Source organism: Capra hircus, chromosome 19 (genome assembly GCF_001704415.2).
Source record: "Capra hircus breed San Clemente chromosome 19, ASM170441v1, whole genome shotgun sequence".
NCBI lineage: Eukaryota > Metazoa > Chordata > Mammalia > Artiodactyla > Bovidae > Capra > Capra hircus.
Genome location: NC_030826.1, coordinates 50,922,182 through 50,939,361, shown reverse-complemented (window position 1 = coordinate 50,939,361; position 17,180 = coordinate 50,922,182). Strand labels below are relative to the sequence as shown.

General features: G+C 64.4%; 1 protein-coding gene and 1 non-coding gene across 5 annotated transcripts in view; both read right to left on the bottom strand.

The window, feature by feature from the left end:
- AATK (apoptosis associated tyrosine kinase) overlaps positions 1-17,180 on the bottom strand; it is a 39,872-nt gene that overhangs the window by 2,476 nt on the left and 20,216 nt on the right. For 3 of the 4 annotated variants that reach the window (XM_018063623.1, XM_018063621.1, XM_018063624.1), the window contains exons 2-11: positions 13,747-13,880; positions 10,630-10,777; positions 8,286-8,365; positions 7,540-7,658; positions 7,273-7,360; positions 6,218-6,351; positions 4,868-4,952; positions 4,673-4,794; positions 3,152-3,301; positions 48-2,703 (exon numbers count right to left, since the gene is read on the bottom strand). In XM_018063623.1, coding sequence (XP_017919112.1) covers positions 48-2,703; positions 3,152-3,301; positions 4,673-4,794; positions 4,868-4,952; positions 6,218-6,351; positions 7,273-7,360; positions 7,540-7,658; positions 8,286-8,365; positions 10,630-10,777; positions 13,747-13,880 — 3,716 coding nt within the window. The remainder of the gene's footprint in view (positions 1-47; positions 2,704-3,151; positions 3,302-4,672; positions 4,795-4,867; positions 4,953-6,217; positions 6,352-7,272; positions 7,361-7,539; positions 7,659-8,285; positions 8,366-10,629; positions 10,778-13,746; positions 13,881-17,180) is intronic. The other variant, XM_018063622.1, reaches the window with a different exon arrangement.
- MIR338 (microRNA 338) lies at positions 5,686-5,777 on the bottom strand. Its single transcript, NR_129708.1, has one exon. It is a non-coding gene; the product is annotated as a microRNA 338 (primary transcript).

The window sequence follows — 17,180 nt, the reverse complement described above, 5'->3', positions numbered from 1 at the left end:
ACCACAGAGCCCCCTCTCCCCACGCCAAGCCCAGGGCGGCTGCCCACCTGGTCAAAGAGGTAGACAGTGACGTCGTCGAAGAAGGACACAGCTTTCTTCTTGCGCTCCAGGTCCTCGCAGAAGGCCTCGGACAGCAGGCTTGGCATCTTAAGCAGGCTGCGCAGGTTGCGCGCGCTCTGGCTCTCTGCCACCACCACCGGCACGGGCGGCACCTCCTCCTCGCTCTCCTCACTCGGCTCCTGGATGCTATAGCAGCGGAGCTCTTCATCCGACTCGTCACTGTCCTCGCTGTCCTCCTCTTCCTCCTCAGGCCGCCCCTCCGGGGCCACAGGGAGTCCAGGCAGGGCCAGGCAGAGCGGGGTTCTGGAGGCACCTGGGCCCCCAGTCCGTTCCTGCAGGTTCGACCCTGACAGCAGACCCAGGGTCTCCTGGAGCTCTGGGTGGTGGCTTTCTGAGCTTGGCCGGACTGGAGTCAGCAAGAAAATCTTAGAACTCACGGGGCTGGGCATGGGCGGCACCTGAGCTGGGTCTTGGGGCGAGGGAGGCTCCTGCCTGGGGCCTGTGGGGCAGGCGCTTGGCTCTGGGGAAGAGTCCTCAGGCGGTGACAGTGGCAGTGGTGGCACCTCCCTGGGTCCAGTGCCCTGTGCCTCCCCGGGCACCCCCAGCTCAGGGGAGGGCTGTGCAGACTGCATCCTGGGGCTCTTCAGGCTCTCCAGACCAGGCTTCGGCCCAGGGACCAGAACACCTCCATGCTTCTCCTTGGAGCCCACGGGGGGCTCTGGCTCCGTGTCCAGGTCTGAGAAGTAGGCAGAGTCACGGTAGGGATTCTTCTCACTGAGGCCACCTAGGGAGGCAGAGAGCTGAGTCTCGGGCCCCGGGCTCTCACCCTCTGAGGCCAGCTCCCCAAAGGCCTCGGGCTCACAGGGCTCATGCGCCTCCTTGAGTATGAACTCGGGGGACTCATAGTTCTCCGTGTCATAGCCGCTGTCCAGGGCTCGGAGCTGCCCGCCAGGGGTGCTGACAGCTGATGGGCTGAAGATCTCACAGCCGCCATCACTGGCCGAGGACGGGATGTCCAGGGAGTCCAAGGAGTCGGGGGTCCCCACCTGCTTCTGCAGGGAGCGGAAAGCTGGGGTCACGTCTAGTTTCTCAGCCTGTGGGCCATCACTGGACAAGTCAGTGAAGACACCAGAAGTGGCCTCAGTTGTGTCCTCATCTTCACTCCCTGGAGCCTCCAGCTCAGGGGAGCTGCTGCCGCTGTCGCGGGTCTGGGCTGGCTCGGTGGCAGGTGCCTGGCTTCCAGTGGGCGTGGGTGAGGCAGGCAGGGTGGGCGGGGTGCTGGCCTCCTCAGCAGGAAGTGGGGCTCCCTCTTGGGATGGGGATGGGATAGAGGGAAGGGGCAGTTGGAGTCCAGCAGAGCCCTCGGCCTCCTCTGCGAGCCTGGGCTCTGCCTGGGGGCTGTCACCCCCACTTACGGCTGCCTCTGTCCAGGGAGAGGCGACCAGGCAGGGGGCAGGTGTCAGGCCCTCAGCAGGATAGAGATGGGGGAGGCCGAGGCAGTGGCCCAGCTCCTGACCCAAGGAGGCCCCCTTTGGCCCAAGGAGAGGCTCTCTGGGATCCTCTGGGGTCAGAGGATGGCCCAGCTCAGGGATGGCCCACAAAGTCTGCTTCACACCAGGGCAGCAGTCCGTGTAGCCTGAGAGGCCTGGGACCCAGGGTTCCGGTGCTCGACTGCCACTGTTGTTGTTGGCAGACACGTTGGAGCTCCAGTGTCTGTACTGGGCGGCTCTGGACGCCTCAGCCTCCCTCAGCTCCTCCCCACCTGGAGATAGTCGGTCCCCAGAGCTCTGCGAGGGGGATATGCCCAGGGGGTCCTCAAAGAACGGGGGGCAGAAGGCCCCCACACCCCAGTCGATATCCTCGGCTCCAGGCTCCGCCAACATCGGAGTCTCCGGTGAGGGTGAGCGGGAGGCGCAGGACAGGTCACGGGCGTGGCTCTTGCAGGGGTAGTGGTCGCAGTGGCCCCAGGGGCCATCCACGGGCGGCGCGTGGCCGAGCAGCGGCTCCATGACCAGCGAGGCGGCCGTGCTCCCGTCAGAGTCATCATCGTGGTCACTACCATCGGGGCCCAGCGCGGCGGCAAGCGCGCTGGGGGCACAGCCAGTGCAGTCGGGGTCATGGTCCGCGGCAGGCGCAGGGTCTTCCAGGCGGATGAAGTACTCACTGCCCACCGAGGGGCTGTGAGCGCTGAGCACCGGCACCACGCCCGGGGGCGCGCCATCCGGGACACAGAGCTCCTGCAGCCGCGCGTCTCGGCCCGGGCTCAGGGCGCCCTCTGGTGGCGGAAAGGCCTCGGTGCCGCGGCCCGCTTCCCACTTGTACTCAAAGTTGAGGCCGTGGCTGGTCTCAGTCACTGTCAGCACGTCGTCGCCCTCCGCGTGGAAGCCGTCGCCAGCGAACTGCTCCAGCAGCGGGAAGGAGGAGGTGGCGAGCAGCTCACCTGTGCCCCCCAGGGCCAGGCCTGCCACCCCTAACCCGGCACCCGCGCTGCCGCCACCGGGCCGCAGTGAGCGCCAGCGCCGCTCGAATTCCTCCTCCGCCTCGGTGGCGCCCTTGGCGCACAGGTAGGACAGCAGCAAATGCACCTCCTCCGCCGTTGGCCGCTGCTCAGGCTGCAGCCAGCAGAACTGCATCACCTCGTACCTGCGCGAAGGGATGCCCTGGGGCTCAGCCCCTGCCCCCCCCCCCACAGGTGGTACTGCCCAGCCAGGACCCCAGCCCTAAGGAGTGAGCCAGTCTGCCCCCAGCCAGTCTTGGTTCCCCCTCCTGCTCACACTCAGGAGCCCCTGGGGGGTAGTTAAGGGAGTCTCCTAAAATGGGAGATGGCATGGATCAGGGCACAGTTCCCCGAGCTCATTCATCCCTGCCAGGCCTGCAGGCAAATCTGCGTTTTGGGTAAAGAAGCCATTCCACTGAGGGCACGGGAAGTGGCCCAGAGGTCACTGTTAGCCAGGGGGCAGCCAGGGCGAGCTGGGAACCCAGGTGGTCAGGAAGAGCCACTTAGGTAGGCTCCGGGGACCCAGAGCACCCCTCTCTGCCTTGGCCTTCCCACCGGGGACACCCCACCCCTGCCTGGCACTGGGGGCCTCACCAGCGGTCGGAGAGAGTCAGCTGCAGCTGAGGCTTGGGCAGCTTGAGCTGCTGTTCTCGGACAGCATAGGCCAGCACCTGCCGGTCCGAGTGGTGGGGGTAGGGCTGCGCTCCCAGTTCGAAGAGTTCCCAGATGGTCACGCCCAGGGACCTGTGAGGATGATGGCTATCAGAGGGCTGTCCACATGTTCTCAAAGCCTTGGATGCCAAGGGCAGCTCCCATCATCACACCCGTGACCAGAAGACAGCGCCTTCCTTCAGTAAACGGACAGGATGTGCCACCTGAGCAGGTCTGAGCCCATGCCCAGGGTGCCTGGACAAATAAAAGCCAGACTGGCCTCCCACCAACCAATTCCATTTGTTCATTCATTCATCCCCATGCTGGGCTGAAACCCAGACACTGCCAGGGGCAGGAGCTGCCCTGGAGAAGCTCCCAGTCCCGCCAGGCTCCTGTGGAGGCTGGAGGGAGGGAGCTGGGGGGGCTAGGGACACCCCAATCAGCGTGAGTGGGCCAGGGGAACTGGCCAGGCAGTCAGCACACTGAGGGCTGGGAGAAGGCAACTGGGATCCTTCTAGTGGGTGGTGGCTTCCGCCAGCTCCTGGGCACCCCAGGCCATCCTGGGAGGCTGGGGCATGAGGGACAGAGATCGTCTGGCACTAGAGAAGTCACAGTGGCCTTGGCCAAAGCCATCTGGGGACACCAGTCAGTGTGGGTGAGTGAGCAGGCAGGGGACAGTCAGCCACATGGAGAGTCGAGTGGGGAAGTGGAGTGTCCATGTCGGGGGCACAATTAGTGGCTCAGGGGAGACCCCTGGAGGAAGGAGGGCTGAACCCTGGATCCAGGCCCTGAAGGTTTATCAGGAGCAGAGGGAAGCCAGACAGGCCTCAGGCTGGAAGGGAGCAGGAGAGGGAAGCAGAGATGGGTCAAGACCAGGAACAGGGGACCACCATGGCCAAGCCTCTAGAGGCTGCAGTACTGGGTCCAAACACCTGCCAGCCTAGCGCCTCCGGCTGTGGTCACAGGAGACCCCCAGCCCCTACCCACCCGTCTCACGGGAACAGGTGCCACCACGATGCCCCACATCTCATCAACTTGCTACTCTGACCCTGCCGTCTCCGGGCATCGGCCCAGTAGATCCTGGGAGGGGAGAGGGGGGCAGGGTTTCCTCCACAGACCCTGCAGCTCTGCCCACCCTGCTGCCGTGAGCCTTGGCACCAGCAGCAACAGGTGGCTCCAGAACCCCCATGACCTCACCTGGGGCCGTGTTTGGCCACCTCCTACACAGCAACAGGGCTGGACAGACAAGCACAGCCTCACACACGTGCCCTTGCCTTGAGTGGCCAGTGTGCCTCCCTGCCAACAGCAGGGAGGCTGCTGGTGGGCAGGTGGGACTCAGCCCCTCCGTGCCCCAGGTCCTCATGGCACGTTCACTCGACTAGGGCAGGGCAGCCGTAAGGGCTGCGGGCGCAGACAGACAGGGCATTGTTGGCGTCCTCACGGGGGCTGTGGGCTCACACTCACCACACGTTGCTGGCCTTGGTCTGGTCCACCACCAGCAGATTGCAATGCACCTCGTCCACCAGCTCAGGCGCGATCCAGCGCAGCGGCACCCACAGCTGGTCAGCCGTCACGAAGTAGTCTTCCTGTTGGCACGTGGGACAGGGTCACCCTGGGCCACATGGCTGGCCCTGCCCTGGCCCAGCCCCCCCCACTCACCCTGTATTTGCCGTGAGACAGGCCATAGTCGCCGATCTTGACTGTCAGGTCAGCCGTGAGCAGACAGTTTCTCAAAGCCAGGTCACTGGGGGCGGGAGGGTGGGGTCAGCCGGCAGTGCCAGTGTGTGGGGGGGAGCACGTCCAGGACACCGAGGGGGCTGGGCTGCTTGTCCTGGGTTCAGTTCGGTGGGTGAGTGTAAAGGGGCATCCGAGAGGCTGCCCACCCACCCTCCCCTTTCCAGAGCACCAGCCTGGACACTTCGAGGGTCTGAGTAGATGGGCAACACACATTAGAATGCAGACAAGAGACACAAGGCCAGGGCTGGCTGCAAGGTACCCGAGGGCCCTCCTTGGACGGGGCCTCCCTCACAGGAAGCCGATCCACTCCCCTGCTTCTCCTCAGACACCAGTCTGCTGACCTGTCCCTTGGGGGCGGGCCAGCCCGGGGACACAGCAGTCTGCTCCGGCCCACTACACTGCCACCCTCTGCTCCCTGGAGGCAGGCGTCAGTGGAGAAGTGGAGAGCCATGGGGTCCTGCCCTGGCCCTGTCCACACAGGGCCCCAGGCAGGGGGTGCTGTGGAGTGCCCACCCAGTGGGACCGCTCACCCCTGCCTTTATCTCCCACCCAGGCCAGCCTTGGCTACTGGCTTCTCCCCTGCCTGCCTGGTGGCCCCATGGGAGTCTGGGGCCCAGGGCACTGGGGCAAACGTGGGCTCAGCACCCACTGGCCAAAGTGCTGCTGTGCCGGGAGCCACAGATGGGCACTTGGCGTGGGGTGGCGTGGGGTGGGGTGGGCTCGGCGGGCAGTCGGGAGGCTGGCAGCTGCCCTCTTCAACAAAATCACTGATGCTGGAGTTGCGTGTGTCATCACTCAGCACCAGGATATTGTTGGGGAGGACGGCCCGTGCGCTGTCCAGGGCTGGCGGGGCCACGTCCATCGCCACTTCTTCAGGCACACCCCCCTAGGCCAGACCCTGGCCCATCTTTCCAACTTTGGGGGCCAGGGCGGGAAACAGGGCAGAGCCACCCCTCCCCCCGAGGCCTGAGGGAAACAAGAGGAGGGAGGGGGGCCAGCATGGGCCACTGGGCAGCGCTGACCACCGTGGGGACCAAGGACGGGTACCTCCCCAGGCTAGGTGGACAGAGGGCATCCCCTCGATTAAGCCTCCTGCAGAAGTAGGTGTCCAGCTCCCCTCTGCCTGGTGCTTTTTATTTGATAAAATCCCTTTGCACGGTGGTCCCAAGAGACTGAACAAAGACTAGCCAATTCACTGAGGCCCCCCGTCCCGTGGCCCCGGAGCAGGGGTGGAGGCCGGGCCGAGAGCCGGTGGGCCACCGCCGCCCTCACCTGTGCACGTAGTTGTTGCGATGCAGGTGCAGGACGCCACAGGCCACCTCGCAGGCCATGCGCTGCAGCGTCAGGGGGTCGGGCGCCATGGCCTCGGCCACCCGACAGCTCCGCAGGTAGCCCTTGAGGTCCCCCTGTCGAGAAGGGCAACACCGTCACCTGCCGGCGGGGAGCGGCTGCCCGCCCCCGGGCCCTTCCTCCCCAGCAGGGCCCGTGGGAGACCAGGCATCCTGCTAACTCGGCGGGGCCGCTGCTGCCCAGTGAAGCCCCTGTGTCCGCCTCCCAGAGGCCAGCCATCAGCAGGATGATCCTATGGGCAGGGGACACTTTCCCCAAGCTGACCCCTGGCCCCAGGCAGCCCTGAGGGCCAGCAGGGCCACATCCTGCGTCGGGCCACATAAGCTGTGATGCCAAGCCTGGACAGAACCCAGGGCAGGTGACCAGAGGGTCCACGGGCAACTCCCTGACCTGCTGACACCGCCCAGTTCCAGGGGACCCGACCATCCTGGGGACGCCCTGCGAGTCCAGAGACTAGACAGTGGGGGGACGCATGTCTGAGGAAGGGCACCTCCCTGGGCAGGCGGCTCAGCTGTGCGTGTGTGCATGTGTGTGCATCTGTCTGACTGGGTCAGAGGGTCTCTGCGAGGCCATTAGCAGGCTCAGTCACGGCCGGAGACTAAAGTATGAGTGAGACTGTGGACCAGACGTGAGGGCTTTGAGCCTCCAAAACAGGCCAGGGTGCCCCTCGGGAAAATCGCCGTGACTCCGAGCAGCAGAGGCAGACCGGGGACGCAGCTGCCCCCACCCCCACCCCGGGCACCATGGAGGCCCAGCCCTGAGAGCCGCCGTCTCTGTGGCAATGGGGTCACCTCCCTCCTGCCCCAGGCCACCTCTGGAAGGCAGTGGTGCAGGGCCACCTGGACCCACTTTGAGGGGGATGTGAGGCCCACAGGGTGGGGCTGAGGGGTCCCCGGCTCCGCCAAGGCCCCTCTGCAGGATGCCAGTCCCATGTTCCAGAAGCGCAGGGCAGGGACTGGGGGGAGCAGGCTACTCACCATTGGGCAGAACTCCATCACCAGCAGGTAGGGCGTCACCTCGGCGCACTGGGCCAGGCACTGGAGCAGGTTGCAGTGCTGCAAGGCCCTGCGGGAGCCAACAAGCCACCCTTGACTCGCACTCAGGGCAGGGAGGGGGCGAGGGGGCGAGGGGGCTGGCTCTGCAGGGCATAGAGCTCGCCTTTGTCTGCAGGGCCTGCGCCCCCACCTCCCGGGCAGTGCCCCACCCCAGCCCCTCCAGCGGAGCCGGTCCCCAGGGCCACCCACCTGTAGGGCTGTGCCTCCTCCAGGAACTGCATCTGCTCTTGCACGCTGGCGCTCGCCTTCAGCTCCTTTACCACCACCTGGGTGCTGCTGATGCCTGAGTTCACCTCCCCCAGGAATACCTGTGGGGCAGGCATCACCAGGTGGGCAGACACCACCCTCCCCAGGCTCCGCCCCTAGCCTTGCTCCTCCAGCCAAAGCTTGGCTCATTCTGTGCAAGTTGGGTGCATGCTAAGTCGCCTCAGCTGTGTCCCACTCTTTGCAACCCTATGGACTGTAGCCCTCCAGGCTCCTCTGTCCATGGGCTCCTCTAGGCCTCAATTTACTCATCTGCAAAATGGGTTCTGGATCCTTTCTAGGCAAACCCTCCTGGCTGTAATACTTTGTCTTTGCTATCTGCCTCCCCCGAGGTCCCTAGCTGTTCTCAGAGCTCTGGGGGTCTGCTGTGAGGAAGATGGACCCACTGTCCCCCCGAGCCTGGTGCTCAGGGCGAAGCCAGGACCAAGATGCTGCTCCCTGTCTCTGCCCAGTCAGAGGTACCTCCCATCATGATACCAGGATCTGCGGAGAAGGGGTGCCAGACCCAGAGGCCCCCAGAGAGGGCTCAGTGGGTGCACCTTAAGAGGGGACCCCAGGACTGGGGAGGTTTCTAGAGGAAATAGGTCTCCAGCCCACCCACTCCACCTGCCAGGCAAAAGGGACCATGCTGCCAGCCTCTGCCACCACCTACCCTGGGGACAGCAACTCACCTTCCCAAACCAGCCGTGTCCAATCTCCTCCAGGTACAGAAGGCTGTGCCGGCCCAGGTCTGTGGACTTTAGCAGCTGCACTGTAACAGGGCAGGGGGCTCAGGAATGCCAGCTCAGCTTCCATCATCACCCCATCTTCTCTCACCTGTCCCCTAAAAAGGCTGCCTGCCTAGCCTGTTCTGGGGAGCTGCCTGGAGCTCCCTGCTCCCTCCTGATGGGGGCTGCCATCAGGAGCAGGGTGCCTGCTTCCCAGGGGAGCTGTGGACCTCCAAGCCACACCCGGGCATGTTTCTGAGTGGGTCTGGGAAGGCTGTGCCCCCACCTACAGGGACAAGCCAGGCTGGAGACAGCAGGGCCTGGAGCCAGGACCAGCACAGAGGCAAGGCCGGGCAGGCAGTGTGGCTGGGGCGGAGGCCTTGGGGAGGAGGGCAGTGGAGTGGCCCGTCCCCTCACCCCTGCCACAGGCTGGCATTCCAGCGCCAGGCACCCCAAAGGCTCCTTTGTTGGGGGCTGCTTGGCACAGCCCTGTACGGAACACACTGGGCCCATTCTCCTGCGGGCTGGGCAGGGTGAGGTCAGCAGGGAGGAAGGGTCAGAGAGAGCCCCAGAGGAAGGGCCAGAGCTGCTGAGCCCACCCACACACTGCCTGTGCCCCAAGGGATTCCCCGAATTCTGCTCCCACGCCAGCTGCCCAGAGGGCCCAGGAGGCAGGCTGAGCCGGCCAGCCAGTAGACTCGGAGGGTGAGGGGCTGTTCCCGGGGACTGCAGACCTCAGGCAGTGCTGACCTCAATGTTGAGCAGAATTGGGGGTAAGGGGTCCCATTGGGCCCTGAGTCCCAGGGCTCCTCCCCCTGGGCCCCAGCCTGCTGCCCCCTCCACCTCCAGCCTGGCGTCTCCCCAGGCAGGCTCAGCAGGCCTGACAGTGGACCCTGGGGCAGTGATGGAGGAGAGCATGCTGACTGCCAGCCAGTGGAAAAGCTGTTTCTCCTGGGAGCTGCAGGGGGCAAGGCGGGATGGGCCAGGGGTCTTGGGGTCTGCACCCTAGGGGCAGCGCCCACGGAGCCATGCTAGGGAGCCTGAAGACTAGGCCTGGCTGGGCCATCTTCTCCCACAGTGTAGAGGGGTGGCCCTTGCTGCCCACCCAAATCTCCCTCCCTCCCTGGAAGCAGGGTACCCAACAGAGAGCAGAGCAGAGCTGTAAAATGGAAAATGTGATCACTGCCCTCCCCTGGGTCTCTGTCCCCCTCATCCCCAGGGACAGTCCCCTAAGGGATGGGAGAAGCTGGGTCTCAAAGATTCCTCAGGGTCCCAGGCACACATATGGCCAGGGGCAGTTGTCAGGCCCAGGCCAGATGTACAGTGTCCCCTGAGAGGACCCCTTGGCCCATACTGGCTCCCAGTGTCAGCACAGGCAGAGACTCCCACGGTCACCCAGGAAGGTTGGAGGGCCTCCTATAGCAGTCACCCCTCCTTCAAGATTTTATAGGGTGCTCCTGTGGGCCCTGAAATTCCTGCCTAACTGGTGAGTTCTCCTCCAGGAGACACTGGTGGGGGTGGGGAGTGATAGTCATGGGGCCTGGGGGCAGGGCCCAGCCCTGTATCTTGGAAGCCCCCAGCCAGGATGAAGGCTGGGCTCCAGGGTGGGCAACATTGTGGGCAGGACCCAGTAGGGCCCAGAACATAAGCCAGTGGGACAGGCCAAGTATCACAGGCCCTGGTGCCAACAGAGCCCCCCCAGCGCCTCACATCCCACTCAGTGCGCCTGGAGGAGCTGGGGACACGCCCAGGCCTGGCCGTGAAGCTGTCGGGAAGGGTTCCTAGGGCTGGAGACAGCCTCGAGACACAACTGGGAGTTCTCAGAGCCTTGGTCAGGTAAAGGCAGGTGCAAAGCCCAGCTTGGCCACGGACCTTTAACCTCTGTGGTTTGGGCCCTGCATCTGCCCTGGGGGTGGCCACCCTGGTGGGGGAACATGGGATGGGGCTGGTGGGAGAAACAGCAAGGAAGCCAAGGCTCCCGCCTGTGCCTGCACACACCCACCCCGGCCTCTCCTGCCCCCACCCAGGGTCCTGAGCAAAAGGCTCCACCCCGAAGAGCCCCTCCTTGCAATGGGTGGGCCCTGCTCCCGGAGCCCTTGTCCTAGGGACCACAGAGAAGCCCCTCCTCCCAGCACACCAGTGCCTATCCCAGGACCAGACGGGGCAACCCCTGCCCCTTCGCCCAGCAGCCCCCGCTGGCCCAAGCCTGCTCACAGCACCCCAGGTCCCAGCAGAAGGGGATACAACCAATCCCGTGCCTCCCCTGAGCCTCCCACCTGGGCCCACAGGGCAGGACGGCATCACTCACCTGAGCGCCCAGGCTGCTTGGCCATGGGCAGGGAGACCTCGGTGAGCGGCAGGACGTACACGTCAGGCCCGTTCTGAGCCGCTGCGGCCGGGGAGCCCTGTGCCGAGAAGTCGGCCGCGTACTCTTCCCCCTCGGCATTCTCAAACTCCTGGGCCAAGCAGGCGACGTACGCGGTGAGCTCCAGGGCTCCCCAGAACGGGGAGGGTCGAGGGGCAGGGCAGGGAGGGAACAAGGGGTGCAGGCCAGCTCTCAAAGGCCCCTTTCTTCCCAGGGCCCAGCTCCCACCAGCACCCCTGCCAGCTGCCTCCTCCACCCACCTCCTCTCCTCGGGGCAGAGAACAGACCCCACTCCCTGCTACCCTCCTCCCCCAGGGACACCAGCTGCCCCAGGAGGGCAGGGTTTGTTTTGTGTTGGTTGCGGGGGGTGACAGTTTGTCTCCCACAGGCAGAGCCTCAAGGTTGGGGGCCATGAGCCCCAGGGCAGCCACGCCTCCCCCGGCCTCAGCCCGTCCACACCAGGCCTACCAGGCTCAGGCTGAGGCGGGCAGCACCGGCGGCAGGGAGTAGGGTGGGGTGCGGCTGGAGGCCAGCTGCCCCGGCCCATCCAGAGTCAGCCCCCACTCGTCTCAGCACCCCCACTTCCCTGCAGCCTTCGCCCTGGGTGGGGCACCCACGGTCAGTCGCTTCAGGGTCATGGCTGGAGATCCATCATCCCCCCAACCCTGCCCCCATGAACAAGCAACTAAGTGCCCCACCCCTCCCAGACAAGAAGCATTCCTGACAACCCATCTCCCCAACCAGTTTCACACCCAGACAGGCGCTGTCAATTGCTACAGCCGTCTGCCTGCAGGGCCCCAGGATCTTGACCCAGGCAGGCCAGCATCTGTCCTCTCCCCGGACTCCTTAAGAGCCTGGCCCTGGGCACCAGGCTGGGTCCCTCCTGGGCCTGGCTGCTATGTTGAACTTCACTACCTACCACCCACCTCTGTCTGAGGAAGCCCCCTCACATTCCTGAGCCATAGCCAAGTACCCCAGGAGCCCTGGGCCAGAAGCAGAACCCCAGTTCCAGCGCCACAGGCCTATCTGACCCAGACTGACCACTGCCAGGCGGGCAACAGAAGCCAAGGGTTGCAGGACTTCCCCGGAGCTGCAGTAGGGCTGCCCCTGTGAACAGGCAGCCGGCCTGGGAGCCAGGAGGCCTGGGTTCCTCCCCCAGTGCTCAGACCCAAGGACCTTGCTTTCTTTGGGGCTCGATTTCCTCGGCTGCAAGGAGGAGGCCAGGAGCCCTCTGGGGGTGTCCCTGCGGACCTGTCCTGGACTGCACCCTGAGATAACGGAGCCGCTGGGGACGAGGTCTACAAGGGATTCCCCCTCCCCAGGCGACCACCCTGGGGCAGTCAGAACCACTCTCCTCGCCCTGTAATCCCAGATGGGACTCTGAAGAGGCACAGATGCCCACCCCCACCCCCAGGGGCCTGACCCCAGCCCCAGCTGGTTACCTGACGCTGCCACCTGGAGGCCCGCCGGATGGAGCCAGCGCAGCGGGTGATCAGGTAGGACAGTGTGAGCATCGTGGCCCAGCCCCTTCCCCCAGTGCAGCTCCAGGTGGGGGAGCCCAGGCAGGAGCCTGCTGCACAGGCCGGCCCTCCCACAGAGGCGCGCTGGTGCTGGAATGTTCCGGGCACCATGTTCCCAGGAGGTGAGGAGGGCACGGGTAGGAGGGGGCCGCACTGGCCCTTGTTTGGGGCCTTGTTCTCACAGCACCCTGAGGAGGGGCTGACTTATACAACCCGACCCGGGCCTCCACCCCCAGCCCAGCCCTCCCCCCCTCCACCTCGCCTGGCGCCAGGATCCTCCAGGAAAATGCCAGCATCGCCTGGCCCAGCCCACTGTGCCTGCCGATCAGGGAGACAGCTCAGGGGCTTGGACGTGGACCCAAAGCTCCTGGGGCCATGGCCTGGCTGCCCAGGCCCTGAGCTTCCCTGGCCCACCCCTCAGAGGGCTCTGGGAGGATGACCCAGCCATGGAGTGTGGCACAGACACCCTGGTAAAAGGCAAGCACCAGGCGGATTCAGCTCTCCCGGCCCCCAGGTGAGGAGACACACATGGGAAGGGCACTATCTTCTAAAATGAGGGTGGCATGGCTGCAGTGTGGGTCACTCGGAATGGGAACGGCGGTAGGGAGTGGCGCTATGCTGGGCCACAGGACAGCCCTGCCCCCGACCTTGCCGGCCCGGGAATCTGACCTCCAGCCCAGGGTGGGGCAGCCGAGGGGGCGGGGGAATGACCACAGGCGGCACTATGTGCTAAGTCTGCAGAACCCGGCCCACGGGGCTGGGGCCGGGGGGCCTGGATGGGCTCTGCAGTTCCCAGCTTTTTCCCCTTGTCCTCCACGCTCAGAGGACCAGAAGCTGAGCGTGGGGGCAGCCGAGAGCACTTGTAGGATTGAGGAACAGCACCCCAGGGGATGGCCCTTGGCTACCCTCCTTAGGAGGGCACCTCGGCCCTGGGATCCAGCCCAGGATGACCCGGGAGCTTAGCCCCGGCAGGGCGGCAGCCTGAGGAAAGGCGGCCCAGCATCCAGCCGATGCTCCAGAAGCAGCAGTGATGACCCCTGCTATCCCTGCTCCACGATTCCTACGCAGTGCACAATCCTTTCCTCACGGGCAGAAAAACCCCAGGGTAAGGTGATCCCAGCCAGAGAGCCGCTTGGTAGGACGGCAAGTGTGTCTGGGCAACTTTGGTCTTCCTTTGCTGATTCGAATGAGCAGATATTCAAAGAATTGCTGAGCACAGAGCCCCCGCCCCCCGCCCCAGGCCCCTCCTCACTGTCCCTGGAGGCACAGCCCACGGAGGCCTGGCCCTGAGCTGGAGGGTGATGGTAATAAGCCCCTGTCCCCATGGGGGGGGACTCAAACTGGGGGAGGCAGTGGGAGGGGTCCCCAACGACCCCTACGTCTCTGTCAGCTGCCCCCAGAAGAGGGGCTTATGGGGTCCCAGGCCTGGGTCTCCATGATCCCCAGGCAGCCCCAGGAGGGAAGGCAGGCCAGTGCCGAGTGGATGCCAGAGGGCCGGCCCTGGGAATCCCGTCCTTGGCCTCCCGCCCCCAGCCCTCACCTTGAACCCGATGCCGCCCTTCTTACAGCACAGGCAAGCCAGCATGAGGGCGACGACGGTGAAGAGCCCGGAGAAGGACACGGCCACCACAGACAGGGAGGATGACCAGGAGAACTCGCTGAGTGGGGCGCCGTCTGCCAAGGGAGAGAGCGGTGACGAGCAGCTCTGCGTCCCCATCCCCACCTGCACCCGGCCCCCAGGGGCACCCAGGGGCCAGCTGGACCCTATCCTTGGCTCTGGGCCTCCCCGACTTGCTGCGGTCTGAGCCTTGGCACCCTCACCCTTGCTCCAAGACCCGGTGCTCGGAGGCACAGCCGCCAGGCCCAGGGCAGGTGGACCCTGGGGGCGACCACAGCAGCCCAAGCCTGCCATCTGGCCCCTGGACACCGCACTGGCCTCGCCAGGGGATAGAGGGCTGGCAGAGCTCCCATTTCTGGGGGTTCGTGGACAGCCCCCCGGGAGCTCAGGCTCTCAGGACTGCAGGAACCCCCTCCCACACCGCCCTCTGGAGCGGGCCCCTGGGGCTGTCACGTTGCCCTAGCTCTGGGGTAGCACGGTAGAGGCCATGAGACCCTGAGGGTGTAGGAGGGGGACCCAGGCCCCACTAAGTGGGAGAGATTGAGGGCCTGGCTGCTGGCCACATGCCAGGCTCTGGGCCAGGAGACACAAGACCTGTACGATCTCTGGGGACGGGGATGTCATTTTCCCCAAGGAGGACAGACGGTAGAGTTCCTCCATGCAGCCTGGCATTTCCAAGTCACCCTCTTACTGACTGCCCATCGAGGGGCCCCCAGTGCTGTTTCTGTTCTGAGGACAGTGGGATCCTGTCTTCTGCAACACCTGGTCCATGTGAGTCCCTCTTGGCTCACCCTCACCAGACGGGGAAACTATAGTGCCCAGGACAGCAGAACGTGACTCCCCAACACACAAGCATGGCCCCCAAGATAGGGTTCCAAGCTGCCCTCATGCCCCCGCTGAGCCAGAGCTCTGGGGAAGCTCAGATCATCTGGTGCCCACAGGACGCTGTGGTTAGGATGTCATGGTGGGGCCAGCCAGGTGTCCCCTAAACTCTGGGCTGGCAGCCCCACCCCGGGACTGCCCCCCTGTCCCTCCACTCCAGCTCCAATGCATGCCCCTTCCCCAAGGACTTTGTCTGCCCATCTACCATTCAGCCCCTGAGGTTTCCTGCCTGCCCCCAGCTCCTCTGCCCACTAAGCACCCCAACCCCTCAGTTCCCAATAGCTGATCCTCAGGGCCATGTCACCCCACCTGCCATCACTGGTCCCTCAGGTCACAGCAGGTCTCAGCAGCACCTCACTGGGTCCTAATGGGCACCGAGGTGGCTGCCATGCCTGTCCACTGAACAGGAAGAAATGGAGGCTCAGTGAGGGTCAGGAGACTGCCGGAGGCATCACAGCTGACCTCTCATTGATGTGCCTCTGCTCCTGGCCCTTCTGCGCTCCCAGCTAATGGGGTATCTGGGAGGGCTTCTGGAGGCAGTGTGAGCCCAAGAGGCTGGAACAATGGCAAGTGCAGCCTGGACTCCTGCTCAAGCCTCTGAGCTCATTCTGGATATCCACATACAGGGAAGAGAGGCAGGGCTGGGGGGATCAGGTAGGAAGAGTCACCATGGCAAGGGAAACCAGCTCAGCCTGCTCCCCCAAAAGACCTCGGAACGTGGGCTGTGTCCCTCATTTCTGTGGGGCTGCAAGCAGATACCTTTATAGGGGCCTCCACAGGCCAGGTTTCAGGTGTGTGTGCATAAGGCTTACGTGCTTACATGCATATGTGCATGGGCACATATGCAAACACAACTCCTACCCATTGTGTAAGGCCCCCCTCCCCTGACTGTGCTTTCCCACCCAAAGAGCCTGTACTTGCAGGGTGCCAAGCAGCACTGGCTGCCGCAGGAAGCTGCAAAAGCCCCCAAGGATGTGCCGTTGCCATGGTGACCCATGGGCACTCAGCAAGCTCCCCTCCCGCCACCTCCACCAGCACACACATCCCTGCACCTCCCTAGCCTGGCTGGTCCCAGGGCCTGGAAGGAGGCAGCAGGCACCAGGCAACCTCAGGTGGCCAGCCTTAGCCTCCACCCTCAGTCTCCTTGATGGTGCTAGTCCTGGGGTGCAGCCCTCCCGTGGGACCCCACAATCCCTCTGCAGGCCCTAGTCACAGAACTGGGCCGAGGGTAGGGGTTATTCAGCATGATATTCCAGACTCAGCAGCAGAAGGAGGGTGGCAGGTGGGCCTCCCCCATCACCCAATGCCCACGTCCCTGAAAGTGGACCTGCGGGGATGGAGAGACCAAACAGATGGGCAGAGCCAGGAGTGGCTCTGACAGGCTGCAGACTTGAATTTTCAAATCTATAAAACAAGCCAGTTTCTGGAGCCCTGCCAATGCTGGAACAGTCAAAACCCTGCCCCCGAGACTGCAGCAGGCGATAGGAGTGGCACCCTCATAGCCACTTTGCACATGAGGTCATGAGGCCCGTGGGGGCTAGGAGACTGCTCTTGGTCCCCAGGGAGCTCGTGCCCTGCCCTCCATGGTGAGGGGATCATCCTGAAGGGAGAAGGAGGGTTCCAACAGCCCCTGGGCAGCAGGCAGTCCTGTCCCCTCCAGGGTCACCCCCGAGACCCCAAGGCCACACAGGGGGGCCACTCAACCCCTGCCCACACGTAGGCTTCACTCACTCAAGTCGTGCGCCCCGGCCACCCCCAGGAGGGAGCCGCCAGCGCCCTCAGCACCTCCGGCTCTGGCTTGCAGAGCCCTACTCTGCTCACTGGCAGGCGCCTACAGCCCAGGCCCTGCTGGCCATGAACTCGTGAAACAGACCAAGGTCTGTTGTGTCAACACAGCGTGAACACACTACAGGTACTGTGTGTGCACACACATGCACACTCACACACACCCTTTCTTCCAGTCCCCTCAATAAGGCTGCTCAGGAGATATCATGCCCACTTTAGAGGTAAGAAAACTGAGACTTGGAGAGACTATGGACACATCCAAATGCCAACAGGAATGGTCCTTGAGGGCCCGAGTGGGCCCATTCCTGACTCCAGCTCGCTGCCCCTCCACCACCCACTAAAGACACCTACAGGGAAGACCTCATATGTACCCTCAGGATGGACACCCACTAACAGCCAGGGAGACCCGTGTGGGGTCTTTTTCATGACCCACCTCTTCCCAGAGGGCAAGAGGAGTCAGCACCTCATTTCATTCTTGTGACAACCTCAGCAAGAGGGGTGGCTGCCAGGAATGCTCTCTGTGTCAAGGGCCAGGCGGACACCCAGGACTGGAAATACCAAAAGCCTGTGCTGACTGACAGCAGAAAGGGAAGGGGGCCAGGGCCACAAAGGGCGCCGCGGCCTGCCAGGGCTGACGCTGGGGCAGTGGGGGACGGGGAGGGGGCAAAGCAGCTGCAGGCGGGGACTCG